Source organism: Rissa tridactyla, chromosome 6 (genome assembly GCF_028500815.1).
Source record: "Rissa tridactyla isolate bRisTri1 chromosome 6, bRisTri1.patW.cur.20221130, whole genome shotgun sequence".
In the NCBI taxonomy this organism is placed as follows: Eukaryota; Metazoa; Chordata; class Aves; order Charadriiformes; family Laridae; genus Rissa; species Rissa tridactyla.
Window position 1 is genome coordinate 48180416 of NC_071471.1, and position 15334 is coordinate 48195749.

Below are 15334 nucleotides of genomic sequence, written 5' to 3' on the forward strand. Positions count from 1 at the left end.
TTCCTTTTTGGATGCTGACCCTTTTCTTCCCTCTGTTGGCTTCTTTTTCCAAGCCTGCCTTTCAGTTTTCTTTAATGCAGCTGCCCTTGCAGGCACTGTGAAGGCAACTCTTTACCAACTGGCCTTAGCAGACTGCTCTAGATGAGGTTCTTAATTCCACCTTTATCAGGAGCAAGAATTTCCTCACATAATGCAGAAATTCACAGCCAGATCGAATTTATTGTTAGGTTTCTGCACTAGAATAAAATGCTATGTAGCAAGTGCAACAGTGATCTATTATTGATCATAGGCAAAGACAGTGGGATCTATTGCACCATAACTTGAAACAAAGAATGAAGTCCATGGCTCTCCTTCATATGCACATTTAATTCCATATATAATCAAAGGAAATGTAAAAGAAATGATCACATATTGCTAGTTATGGAATTATTTTATCCAAAGAACACATATTAGGCAAGATCCAAACTATAGTTGCACTGCTTGTTGACTTGTATTCTTATATACTGTAACTGTATGTTTGCAGGTCCACATATCATTCTCCATAGTGTCTTAACAGGTGTCTTCTGTAGAACTTAATTAGCCATTTGATGAACTACCACATTTCTGATTATTAGTCTAGTATATAACTTCTCACTCACACCCTTAAGCCCTTTATCACTTGCACAGCCACAATAATTAGATTTCCCCTATCTCAACATCTCATGTCACTATTTTGCCCTACAAGCACCCTAACATGTGATAGCAGATTTTATCTCTCAACCTTGAATCAAGATACATCCATATCTTGAGAACTGATTTTTTTGTTGCTACAAAAATTGAGGACAGCTTTAGTGACCTCTTTAAAGACTTTTGAACAAAGTATTCTTGAATTTATTAATATCCCAGCTCAAATTCCAATTCTGGATTTACTGTGCTTTGTGGTGAGCTCACAACATGTGTACCAATACCAAATAGATGGCTATTATTGCAATGTGACTATCAAGGGGATATTCTCAGAGACAGAGAGGCAGAAAATACTATTTGATGTTTCAAGGATTGGATCGTATCCAAACGTTTGTTCTGGTCTTCTTTTCAACTAATTGGATAATACCAACATACAAGAATCTAAACTTCTAAATCAAATGAAAACAAATGAAAATGTCATCAGTATACCATAAGGATTTGGAAAACAGAAGGAAAAATCTAATGTAATCTCTCTCATTTCTCCAAGACCTTGACCACTTCCTATTGTTGGAATTTCACAATGCTTTTCTTATTTCTTATTCTACCATATACCTATTCCCCCGCAGGCCAAAGAAAGGCTTAGTGCAAGATGTCATGCCCCAGTTTTAGAAAAGAAGTAAAATCCACCAGTTTAGAAAAAAAAAATGCAAGTGTTATTCACAGAAAATTATTTCATAAATTTTTTATTTAGGTATGTTTGCTTAAATTTGTTTTGGATCATGGCATTTATTTGAGATAATGGGATTTTTACAATGAAAATTTTTAAATGACTGAATTTAGCTCTGCCACCTTAGTTCTAGCAAATACCACTCTTGTATCTGGCAGATCCTACTCATAATGTTTTCTTCTAAACTGCCAAAGTGTTCACACATACAAATATAAAATTTGGCGCTTTTTTCAAATATTCTCTATTCCTAATTTTGATGAGTCATTAGGGGATTATGAGCCAATTGTGTTATGGATTCTTGCTTAAAATACTTCAACTGTCCAAATAGCAAAATGGATACTTCATTGTGCCAAGTAATAGCATGACTGCTACAACATCTTTGAAGTCAATGTTATTTAATGCATCGGTCTAGGTTGGAGGCTGAAATTCATGACGTTGTTCAGTTTTAGTACGTGAAACCGTGACATCTGCATGATAAAAAACCCTATTATGTAGATGCTCTCTCAAAGAGGTATCTTACTAGCTAGCAGTTCATTGACACAATGATTCTTTACACTTTAAAAGCCCTTTGCTCTATATGTACTTTAAATGCTGTAAATTCATAAGCCAAGACCTCTACACATTGGTGCTGATAACAGGGAAAAAAATGTGAGCAATGGATATGTTCTCCAAAGGTTTATGTGTCACCTTTTATTTACTTTTTAAAACCAGCCCCATTTTCCTAATTTAGGGAGGGGAAAGAAGGTACATGAGATATATTAGAAAAAATGCCTTGCCAAAATTCTTGGAAGCAGATAGGATATAGCTATTTAAAAAAAATACGATTCTTGTTAAACAGTTAAGGACAAAAATTACTAAAATCACTCCGTATGCCTCATGTGATTTTAACAGAATTTGAAAAAGCATATATCAGCTTTGGTCACTTTGATAACGAGCTTTTCCTATGAGTTTAAGCAAAAGAATACTGACAATGAGCTGAAAGCAACACTGTAGATTTTAGCTCACCTTATTTCTTAAGCTGTACTGCCAAAATATGTAATAAAATCATAAAAATAATAAAAAATTATAAAATAATCTCACTCTACCCTCCAAGTAAGAACATGAGCAGGAATCACATACACTCATTATGTGAAACACAGATAACAGACTTGCCTTTCTGCTTAAGTGTCTCCAGCTTAGCTCCTTAGAGAACAAATCAGGTTATATAATTATAACTTGTGATGAAAACCATGTATTCCAAACACCTATACTGCCAACTTTTGTTGTACAGAGTTTCCTTTAAACCCACTGGACAAGATGCTTTTGGTAATGTTGCAAGAAAGCAGAATAACTCCACATAATATTAAGTCAGTCACTTGGAAGTACCCATGGATACCCGCTGATGATTTGGTCCTATAAGCTACCAGACTGTTACATGTGACTAAACGCACGCTGCTTGCTTTTACCAGTATAAATAAAACTGATAAAAATGTTAACTTTAAAAATGTAGTAAGATAAAAAATAGTTGTTGTCAGAGGGGTTGCAAAATACTGGGAAATATATGTATTTTATAAAAGCAAGTGCACTGACCCAGTATTAAGCAATTAAATTTAAAGACCTACAACAGTGTGTATCTGTTCATAGCAACACACTTTAGATATAATGGATATATCCACATTTTATCATCTAGATTAAATGATCATGAATATAGACCTTTAAAATATGAAATTATGATGTGCTTTGATACATCATAATTTCATTTTGTTTATTTATATCCCATGCAAAATAAAAATATGGAGTCTTAAAATGTATTCTCAAATCACATTCTGTTTTGCATGTCTAAGTTTTAAAGACGAAACAGTTGGAAGCACAATTCATATACCTATTAAACCACAGAAGGGTACAGTTTTAAATAATTATGTCAAGAAATGACAACTGTACTCTTTGTAGAAGCAGGGATGAATAATTACAAAGCTGGGACATAATTAAGCAATTTTGACTGTCGTATTCTTGAGCTGTCTTTCTGATGTGAAGTGCTGTCATGCCCAGAAACACACTTCACACCGGACAGGCATCTTCCGCTTTGATCTACACTTATGCCAGTGAAATGAGGTCATGGTCTGGTCATTAAACAAGGCTTCCTCATGTGGCTCAATGCCTCTTAACCAGCCAGGCTTACCCAATCTTTATTAAAATCAGGCATGATACAGTATTCAATATTTTGACAAAAGAAAACATAAACATCACAGAATAATGAAGTTTAGCTCACACATAGTGAGATGGAACACTGTATTCCAACATTAAACTGTTTTCTAATAAATGACTGCCTCTTTCCGTAAGACAGTCATATCACAAACAGATGCATTTTAAACAAAGGATGAAATGAAGCAAAGCACAAGAAAGTGCAGTGTTCTGTTAAAAAAATGAAAAAAAATAGAGAAAAATGAAAGTAAAAAAATTTATACAAAATAAAATATTTATGACTTAGTGATGACTGGTGATTGCTAGATACTTTTGCATTTGAGTAAACACAAGCTCGTCAGATGGAAATTTCTTGCTTTTATTCTCATTTTGTGTATTTTTTCTTGGTGGGGTATTTTGCTGTCCCAAGTATTTCATGTCAAGACTAAAATGAAAACAACTCCCCACATCACAGCCTCTTTAGATCATCAGTCTGCTTTTTATGCTGAATAAGCCATACCATCTCCTGCTTATCATAATGGGGAAAAAAACCCTCACCTAACTTAGGATTTTTTTTTGGTTTGTTTTTTTTTTTTTTGTCTCTGAAAAAACAAGTCTGATAGGCTCACTGTTGTTACGACATCTGGCAGAACATTTCCATTCAGCATTCACCAACATGAATACTAATAACTCCAACTCCATTCCTGGCAAGCGTAGGCTGACACAGCGGCTACTACCTTAGGGGGAAGGAAAAAAGCATTCTTAGGAAGTTCGCTATCATCAGGGTCTTAAATCACTAGGTCAACGTCTTAAGGAGTTTTTCTGATAACCAATACTAGATGTGCTGCAGTCTTCCTCTTGGCTTGGTTCAAGGTCTATTCTCCTCTAACTAGTTTCAGAAAGCCTAGAATATATTACCACTGGCTGCCTGTTAAATTTGGCTGAAGCCGGTCAAAAATCTCAATAACTATATGAGAAGGGAACAAATGAACAGACAGTACAAGATTCAGGAAACCTGAAGGCTGAAGAATAAAAAAAACCCAACAAACTATTATATATTCAATACATAACATATGATAGAATTTGAAAGTACAGTTACTGTGCACATGATTTTTGTGATATATAGAGGAATACCGCTTGTTTTGGTCTTTGAGTATAGCTATAAATAGCTATACACACACCTATATATAAAATACATATACACATATCTGCATCTGAAAACATATATCCAGAGAGGACTCTGAGTGTTCTCAGACATAAAAAGAATTTGCATGCATGCCTACTATAAGCATGAATATCCTAGGAAACAAGCACAAATTTGAAACAATTTTAAGAGGTTTATAATATCTGTTCTGCATCCAATTTAATATTTATTTTAAATTAGCCACTTCTGTAATATGTATATAATATTGTATGATGAGGGTAATTTTGCAGCACCTTAAGAAGCGTTAATTCATGCCGTGAAAAGCATTTACAATGATTTTACCATCAGCAATTTGTATCAAACCATTTATAAAGATGAAAAAAACCCCTTTAGTATGGCAATAACAACAGCAAATTTGAGCCTTCTGCAAATTTGCTGAAATAAATGTCTGTTTTATCATAAGACTTAGTGGGTAAATAATTCAAAACTATACAAAAGGTTCAATTACAGATATAAAAAGTAAAGATGTTATCCCTATATTTGTGAAGTAATTTACCCTTAGCTATTGACTTAAAAGAGGTTTCATCCAGAAAAGGAAATTCAAATTTAAAAAACAGACACTTTTTTCCTTCTTCTACACTATTAAGCTGGTTAAAATTCAAAAAGCAGACTCTTAAATGAAAAGTCTAATTACTAATAAAATTTTAAAAAATGCTTCTCCAGATCCAAAATCTGATTAGATAAGAATTATAAAAGAAGACAACATGCTATATCTAACACATTTCAGCTGTTGCATTGGCCAGATTCAGCAGAGATGGTTTGCTGTGAATAAGATATCCACAACAGCTTAGAAATAAATTATTTCATTTATTCCATATACGAAGCTGAAATAACCAAAGGCAGTAGTAAACAATATATCAAAGCTATGCTTGTATCAGAATGTTACTGCTAAAATGTTAACATTTTAGTAGTTATAAATGAATCAGTCTGAATTAATTTGTTATGCACTGCAATTGTACTTGTGATAATGCATTTATCTAGCAACACTGTTATGCTACCAAACAGTGCATTTCCATAACTGCTACATTATTATTCAGCATTATTGGAAATCTGCAATAAATTATTGATGGTATATTTTAGAGAACAAAACAGCAAACAGAAAGCAAGTAGACTGAAAACTTGAGTGGAGTTTTAAGAAAGGTCTGCAGCTCTAAAACAGTCTGAAGCTCAGATTGCTGTTATCGTTTATTGATCAACAATGGGAAAAGAAGGGAAAGTGCAGAATTCGCATTTGCATTCTGTTTGCATCAGCAGTGTGCAGTATGCCCAGAGTTGATGCAAGTGGTATCAAAAGCTCAGATTACTGAAACTGTCTCTCTGATGTTGTCAATGCTTATAAGCAGGACACCACATTAAGTAATATCATACAAAATTAGAGTCAGCTGGTCCACTAAAAGCCAATAAACACTATAGGTGTGAGCTCTGCGATAGACATTTGCGTTTAACATACAAGGCAGGGGACAACTTGTCAGAAGAATTGCATTCTTTCACAAAAGCATATCACACAGTTGTTACATATCTTTAGACAGGGTAAAAATATTCTTTTACACTCAGTGACACGTATTAGTTACTTTGTTATACAAAACAGAGGTTGGAAACCAGAAATTTGATAACATAACCACAGTCCATTAACCAGATGTAACAGTAAGTTTGATATTAAAACACAGAAAAATTACTAAGGTTTTTGTCCCTCACCTGACTACATTTACCAGTCCTTTCATTTGAAAGGTTTTGTCTGTTACTTTAGCAAAAGACGCAGACAAGTTTTTGAAGTTATTTTAAAACAGTGTTAATGAATCGCATTGTTGTTACTTCTTCCATTTATGCTCCTACCTTAGCATCCTTGGGCTTAACCACTTTCATGAAGGCACCTCTTACCAAGGCTTCCTCTCTCTCCCTCCTGGTTACTTTCCGAGTATCGAGGAATTTCAGGTTTGTCAATTTGTGCAGGACAAAATATCTGACGGATAGCAAAATGCACACAGTTAAAATCCAGTAAAAAGCAAAGACATACTCACAGACTAAATGACTAAAAAATAACAGCAGTAAACAGCAACAGCCTTTGTTTCCACTCTCTGTTCACCTTTTTCATGCAACAGAGCTTATGTAAAAAGTTATACTTACTCTGCTCACTCAAACGAAGTTTGCTGTAAGCTGCCCATAACAATTTAATGTCGCATGGATTAAACAGATACGAAAATTATCACCATGGGCATGTATGTTCTCTATAGGTATTAGCGAGGTATAAGGTATATACAGAAATAGAATAAATTGGAAATTGTTTTGAATTGCCAGTTTGGAAAAAGGACTTTTGAGTGATTCCAAAGAGTCCATCCCACACTGCAGGGGAAAACCAATCTGAGACATGAGAAACTGCCAGCTATCTTCTCTGAAAGAATTCTTAGAAAACATTCATTTGCCAACGCTTCTTCAGATTTTTAGTATATTTTCCTAAAAACATAATGATTAGCAACATAAGAGACACATGAACAGCAAATCAGGGAGGAGTGCAATTTGTATTCTACCATACATCCTAAAACACCATCCTTTGTCTTGAAAGGAGTGTACGTCACTGTTCAAAACTCTTAACTTCAAAAAAAAAAAAAAAGAATTTGTCAAGAGAAAGCATGGAGAATTATTCCTGGTCTCTACCTTCCAGGACTACATTTTGATATAGGCATCATTTGGAAGAAGAATTCCAATTTTGTCCTGCCAGAGAAACAAGGTATCCTTATGGCATATGGATCCCAGGTGTAGGATTATTAATGCAGAAGCACAGAGGGACAGACTGTTTTTATGAAAAACATTTTAAGAATTCAAAGTTCTTGTTAGGATCCATCAGTACTATATTCTGTTTATCCTTTTTACTCAAAGTACAGCAGCTTTTTAGCCTCAAAAATACCATTGGCTCCTTGCTTGCAGAGGGAGAGAACATGGCAGACCAGACACAAAGTAAGGCGCGCAACCATGGCAAATCAAAATATCTAACCACCTCAAGTACATGCTATTTACATTTAGTCAACCAAATGTGAAGCAGACATTGCAAAACGAGGGAAGAGCCAGACTTTTCCTGGCAGGGGGTAGAAAGGTGATTGATAATGTTCCCTATGCCTAGCTGCTTTGCATAAAACTCCAGTCAGTCAGACAGCCTCCTAATCATACCAATCCCTTCTGGCACTGGGAGGAAAAATACCAAAGTAGTAGAAAACGCTACATAACATAACATTTTAAGAAAGAACAACACACACACACACAAATGTGTTTTAAAAAGAGTTACCTTATAATACTGTTCTCAAGATCAGATAAACGTGAAAAAGACTGTAAAGACTCCCCTTCTACAACCAAGCAAAATTTAATACTGCAGATAAACCTTTCCGTCAAGTACACCTTTCCTCTGAGGCAACAGCCTTGTAAATTGTTAATAAATGAACTGAAAATGCTCAGACAATTTAAATGTGAATCCTCAATCTATGACTTTCAATGATAGCAGAAGAAGAGTCACTTTACAAAACAGAACGTGTCCTAAGACCATTTATTAAACAACAGCTACAGATCTATGAGACTGACACATTCTTAGGCTCCTCCCAGCTTTCCTGGCTGCCCTTCCAGTCCTCCCTGGCATTTTGCTGGCCCTTATCTTTCAGTCGAGGAGATGCTATCCATCTTGCATTACTGGCAGAAAAGCTCTGATGACAACAGATTCTTTCAAATGAAGACATGTACAGAAGGAAACAATATGTCAAGAGTGAAGAAGAGTGAAGCTAAAAACGAGTAAAGACACCCACTAAGTGTAGGGTGAGAAAAGATGAATATTCAGGTGAAGAAAACATCGGTATTAGAAAATCAGCAAATGTTTAATGATGGAATGAAATATGCCATTGAAAAGCAGGCTGCAACAAAAATGACAACAGACTAAGACAGCACTGTCATCTATGCTGACTTTGGATCACAGCCCTAGTGTCAGTCTCTCAATCATTTCAAAAGAGCTTAAAATTATAATAGCATTCCTTGATACATATGTATTTTTGTATTTTTAAGTCATCCTGACTGCACTTCAAAAAACAGAATTAGCACCAGTACTTGCCAATTCCAATAACAAAACCAAAAAACAATCCCACGTAAACTAAACAGCAAAATACACCACAAGTCACAGGTTTGGGGTGGATTTTCTTTTCTTTTAACTTGTACTCCTTAAGAAGGGCAAATATTAAAAAGTTAAAGGTTACCCCACCAGTAGAACAGAGGTGTATCAGCGATTAATTCTTTTAAAAGGTGATTCAAAATACAATCCCATTTACTCACATTCCTTTTACTCAATGTGGGATAAAACTAATCTACATTATATGAAAATAATATGATACTTTTTTATTAAATGGCTGAAGAAAAGCATCGGGCTTCCTGGATATATTTTAGCTAGAAATATGAAGATGCAGTTTCAATCTAAATGTAACACAAGTTTGCCATAAAAAATACAGGAAAGGATTACCAAAGCCCTGGAATGAACACTTTACAATATCAATTCAACCCTTGTAAATTTAATCCAGGGTTATTTGTTGCACAAAATCTCTTTACTGTGATGTATGACTTAGTTACTAAGGTTATCACAGCAGTATCCTAAAGTTGCATAGTACATAAAACATTTCAGTTAACAATGCAGGGAGGTTAACTCCCACAGATAACCTACTATCAGAGGGTTAGACCAGATGACATGCCTCTGTCAGCTTTCAGGAGCTATTGATGGTTCAATCAGTTTGTTTTGAAGGTAAAGTACAACAAAAGGGCACTAAACTTATTCAAACTGTCAACAGGGACTATCTGGAATGTTGCTTGCAGGTAAGTAATTTTGGGTGTTTTAAGACTATTATCAAACACCAATGGCTGCAGAAAAAGACAGCTACTAATAACACAGAATGCAACCATCATAAAATACTTTATGGCAGGTACTTGGATCCATAAATTGCATAACACGTTGCACCTGTTTTAGACTTGTAAAATCCCTAGTTAAGAGAATGCTATTTAATGAAGAAAGACCCATCTAAATTTTACATTATGAATTTAGAAAAGTTTATTTTTTGATTGGTTGAAGGGCAGGGTCTCCCTGCTCCCCTTCTCCCCCCCCCCCTTTTTTTTTATTTTAATCATTTTGAAACTTAGCACTGCTCCATGTGCTCTGAGACTGCTGTTACTGGGTTTTAACATCTTTGCAGTGGTGTGAAAAAGGGTTATTATGTTCAGTGATGAGGATTAAAGGTCGGGTCCAGAGAGTGAAATAAAAAAGAGACACCATGAAGGTGCTTAGAGATCCATTTATCACTGCCTGTAAACTGATCTTCTAATTCACAATAGATTAAGGAAATGAACTATATAAGCAAAGTTGCATCTTCTTTTGTTTAGAATCATCTGTTCCCCTGGACTCCCAGTACCAGGAAATAAAAATGAAAATTTTCCCATGAAAATAAGCTAATAAAAGATATCCATCACACACAAACAGGAACACTCAGAGATGGAAAAAGACCAGAGAATATCACATTTCATGTTATTTCAGTCTGAGTTAAGTGAAAATGACAATAAAGATTAACAATTCATTTACCAATTTTATAAGTGTTGCATGTGATTGGAATTATTTTAGCAGTTTTTACACAGACCTGTCAAGATATTGGAAAAGAGGGACAGGCTTGAAGGGGCATTTGCAAAGGAATGCAGTGAGTTTGGGATTCAGCTGCTATTGACATTGGCAAAAGCTCAATGGGGCAAAGCCTTCCTTTGAAGAAACATGTTAGAGTTCAGAAAGGGACAGAACAAAGACAGCTTTGAGATCAGCTATTGCTATTTATTAAACAATACATTACTCTATTTTTTTATACAAAGAAATACTGTCTCTGATACTGACTTACTCTACAGCATTTAAGGAACCACAGGTTTGTCACCTTAACTCTGCATTACAAACACGGAAACTAAGACCTATTAGTTTACCTTACTGGTACATTCTGTGTGTGTTTCTAGTTCTCTACCGTGTAACAGTCATTACTTAAAACATAGTCCTTGGGTTATTCTCTCAACCCCAAAAATCAGTGATGGTTCACATAATCTTAGGAGAGAGTTTCACAGGTGAAAAAAAGGCTTCAAAGAGAACATGTTAAGTGTTCCTTAAAGGATCAAATGGAAGAAAGGAACAAGCATATGCACAAAATTTGTCAGTCCTAATCCAAAACACACAGGTCTAAATAACGTTTATGTCAACGCCTTATTTTTGTTAGTTACTGTATAATTTCATTCTGATCTATTTTTTTCAGTAGCCATTAGGTTCAGCCATAAAAATTCCTTCAGTTTTAATGAGTTTCAGTACGCTACTCCTTACTATTGTCAAACAGTTCTAGGAAATTTTTATTCCAGAGCTGTGAGCGCAAAAAAAATATCCCATCATATCATAGCATCTAAGGGCCTCGATTCATTTATTACTTCCCTTGGAAAAGCAGATAAGTTGTGGAACACGGTTGGCCTCCTGATACTGAAAGATAATGGCATCACCCATGAGCCACACTATAAGAAAATCTTAAAAGTGGCAATAAATTACTTGGGGAAAGAATGTTTTGGGGTTGTTTTTTTTTTCCTCCTTCCACTACAAGTATAGTAAATTTGTATATGTTAGAGTTTCAGAGAATACAAACTCTTCCACTGAACCTTTAGTGAAAGACTATGGTAAGAACGAGATTCTGTATAGACCTTTATTTTGTACTTTTAATAACAAAAATTGGACTATAAAAACATACTATATGCAGCAATATTTAAGTTTTAACAACAAAATTAATCTGGCACTGAAAAATTGAGAAATAGTTGCCCAGAAGAATGCAGAAACATCTGTCTCTACCCGTATCATAACTACAACATGCTCTTTGTTTCAGAGTGTTTACTTTCATTTTTCTATTTTCTGTGCTATTGTATTTCCTTTCTTTGACAATCATAGAATATAAAAATAATATATCTATTTCAAACTTCGAAGAGCTGATTACAGTTTTGTAAACTAGAAATAATAAATAACCCAAAGTCACCAAAGTCACATCAGCATTCAAATGGAGAGAGATGACAACAAAAATCAGAAGGACTGAGCAAACGTGTATGACACTGAACTAGATTATCTCCTGTAATTGTTTCTTCTGCACCACCGAAAAGTTTAACCCCCTACCACCACCCTTACCCCACGAAACAGCATATAAGTGGCTGCAGAATTTCCATTTGCAACAAAACTTCCTCAATACAGAGTTAAGAAAGCCAGGTCATAAACTTAAACCAACATCTTCCAGGAAAGAGGGCATGATGTTGGCATGAGGTATGGTAGAGTATCACATAGCCTTTGTGCAACTTCAGCACTGCTTCGTGATGACCATGTAATTCTGAGGGGCTCCTAGGTCGCTCAGAAATCTAGATTACCTTCTAATATCTAACATCCTCCGCTTTACTTCAATGTAGCAAACAACTCTCTGAATTAGAAAAATATCTCTCTATACATGTAACAATAATTATAGTTATTCTTGACTTACTGAGTTAGTATGGACAAATTGGGGTATTATAGACTTCAATTTATTTGGCTGAACAAACACATGATAATAGCCCTTACTCATAAATCCTTACAGTGGCTAATCTCAGGTGGAAGTTGTATGGCTATTTGATGTCTATCAAATACAGGGTTTTTTCTTGCAGGTACTGTAAAATGACAAGGCCTCATGCAAACAGTGAAGTAGCACAGATACATGGATTATACAGATGTAAGGGAATACCCTAATCACCTCATTAATCACATAAACAACGTATCAAGAAGTACCACAGACTTCAATCCATCCTACTGAAAAAGAGCCTCAACAGTAAGTTCACGGATACTGACCAAGTATATCAGCATCATTTTCATTACTGAGTGAGGACTTCTAGTCCCTTATTGCTTCTTGAATACGGATTTATGTATTTATATTACCAAATTCAATAACAAGACCATTTAAAAAAGATAAGTAGGTTCTGTCTCAATTTAAAAAAAAAAAAAAAAAACAAAACACCAAAAACCACCAACCAACCAAACACTAAAACAAAACAAAACCACAATACAACAAAATAAAACTGCAAGGAAACTAAAAATGCTATAAGAGGACACAGCATTTCACAGAATCAAACCTGTGGGATGCGAATAGCTGATTTAGCTTGAAAAGTTAATCCATACAAAACGCATGCACTTCCTTTCTTGCTGTTGTATCTTAAGAGGACTTCATAAGGTTATCACCATTTGCTCTCCCTGCCAAAGATAGCATATCTAGTATATGTACTTTTAAGCTAATTTAAAATAAACTCAGGCATTTGTTTCCACTTGCCCTTGTTTCCATGTCAACAGCACTTAATGAATGCATCATTCCAGGAAATGTCAATAAGGAGCAAAGAAGAATGAACAAGCACTGAAAACTTCACACATGGCATACATCCTTCACAATCATATCGCTTTAATGAAAATAGGTGAGGTCACCTGCCGCATTCGCAAATGCTTTGTAATACATTCTGACCCAGATGATTTTTCACAGTTCAGTAACACCACGTTTGAAGTTTTCCCTGCAAACAATACACCCAGAGGACTGACCAAGTGCGGGTACAAGAGAAGCAACCAGCAATTACTGTGTTGACTTCTGTTACTTTGATCTCCGGGTCATGACCTTTGCTTTCACGCAATCTTCAAAGTAGAGATTGTAGAATAGGTTATTTTAGAGGACGCACTGTTTTGCAAGCTATTTTTATGTGTTTCTCGCTTCCTGTTTGAGCCAAAAGCTTTTAAAACTTTCCTATTACCATTATATTTTAGATATTCTGCTTTCCTTTGCCCTCACCCCCAACATACCCCTTTAAAAAATAGCACTTCCCAAATATGAAAAGCTTAAAAAACAAGATAAAAAATAAGAACTTACAGCACTTCTTAATTTTTTTTTTTTTTTTTTTACAGAAAGTAAAGCCATTTTACAATCATGGAAAAAAAACATGAGTTCTTAAAATGAATCAAACAAGTTTGCTTCTAAGAATACTGCAGAAGGGAACTTTCCATTTACTTTTCCTGTCCAAGCAAAAATTCCAATACGAAACATAGAAATATTTTCATCGATTTGTTCTCCTACATATTTGAGAGGTAAGGAGAGGGAAAAAAAAATACTTTTTCAAAAAAAAATCACACTCAAATATTACTATGTTTCTTAGAAAAAAATAACTACTTTGAGAAAAAGTCATAACAATGTTTTTGTAAAAAACCTATTTTAAATTAAAAACTTGGGAAAAGCTTTACTATTTAAATTGATAGAAACGGTATACCAATGGATTATCTGATGAACCAGATTGTAACTTCCTGACAAAAAGCATAGTTTTATACATTTTCCAAGTATTTATGATAAAACCTTATTATTTTTAAAATAATATTACTTTTTATCTCTGTTACTAATATCACAGTAAATCACTGGACCTTGAGTTTTTTAAAATTTGATTGTCCACATTTTGTTAAGGCTGAGATTTTGGGGGTTTTACAGATCTTTTCAGTTTGTTGGAATGAGAAGATTAAGTAAAGCTTTGATTTCTAGCACCTTTCTTTTTCTGGTTGAGGAATTAAATAGCCTGAACTCTAATTGAACTCAGTGGGAATGAAATTAAAGCTCAATGAAAAATGAATCTGTGGCTCCAATGGTCACTGCAAAAATTTACAAAAAGAAGTTCCTATTCAGAACAAAACAAAACCAGTTAAAGTTTATGGTATTTCATGGCAAAATATTTACATAATTCAGGTTCACTGAAATGCAATGTTTTGATGTATTTGTATGCAAATTTTGTCAACAAAATAAAAATCTTGTAGAAAAAGTTACTTCGAACTATTAAAAAGTTATGAAACCCTCCATTTGAAATGTTTGCTTTTGAGATTTGAAGCAATACATTTGATAAAATACAAATACTTTCTCACTCAGGAGAGCTTGCTTGTGTTAAATCTGTGAGATAAACCTGTATGTTTGGGGGAAGGAAGAAAACAGTTGTGTCCAAGATGCTTCGGAACGTGTATTCAAGACTCCAAATTAGCTATTCAGAGTAAAATTAGCAGGGTACTTTTAATCAGTTCCACCATGTGGGTCAATATAGTCCCCAACAGATAGACAGACAGACAGGTGAATGCTTTTGGTTTTTGAGACTAATGTTGTTGGGCAAACACATTTCATACAACGTAACAATTACAGAAAAGGATAGGAAGCTTTCATTATAGCAGCAGAACCATAAATCATTCAACTAATTAGAAGTACATTCTTCCTTCTTAAAAGAGCTTTAATTAACCTACTTTATATGGAAAAAAATATACCCAGGATTTTGAAAAATTGAGGGAAAAGAAAATGGAAGCAATGTTGCAGTTTACAGCAGATGCATAAATACAATCACTTCACACTTTGACACGGTGGTTTGCCACAATGTGACCTAAAACTACCTTGACCTCCCTGAAATCAACATTTTTGCATTGAAATGAAACAACAGACATGCTTGTTTTGATGTATGGCTCTGTGACATATTATAAATATTACATCACATAA

The 15334-nt window shown here is 34.6% G+C and overlaps 1 protein-coding gene across 3 annotated transcripts in view; it reads right to left on the reverse strand.

The window, feature by feature from the left end:
* The window catches only part of LRMDA (leucine rich melanocyte differentiation associated), a 688474-nt gene that overhangs the window by 280697 nt on the left and 392443 nt on the right, over positions 1–15334 (reverse strand). For all 3 annotated transcript variants that reach the window (XM_054205663.1, XM_054205659.1, XM_054205660.1), the window contains one exon: positions 6588–6714. In XM_054205663.1, coding sequence (XP_054061638.1) covers positions 6588–6714 — 127 coding nt within the window. The remainder of the gene's footprint in view (positions 1–6587; positions 6715–15334) is intronic.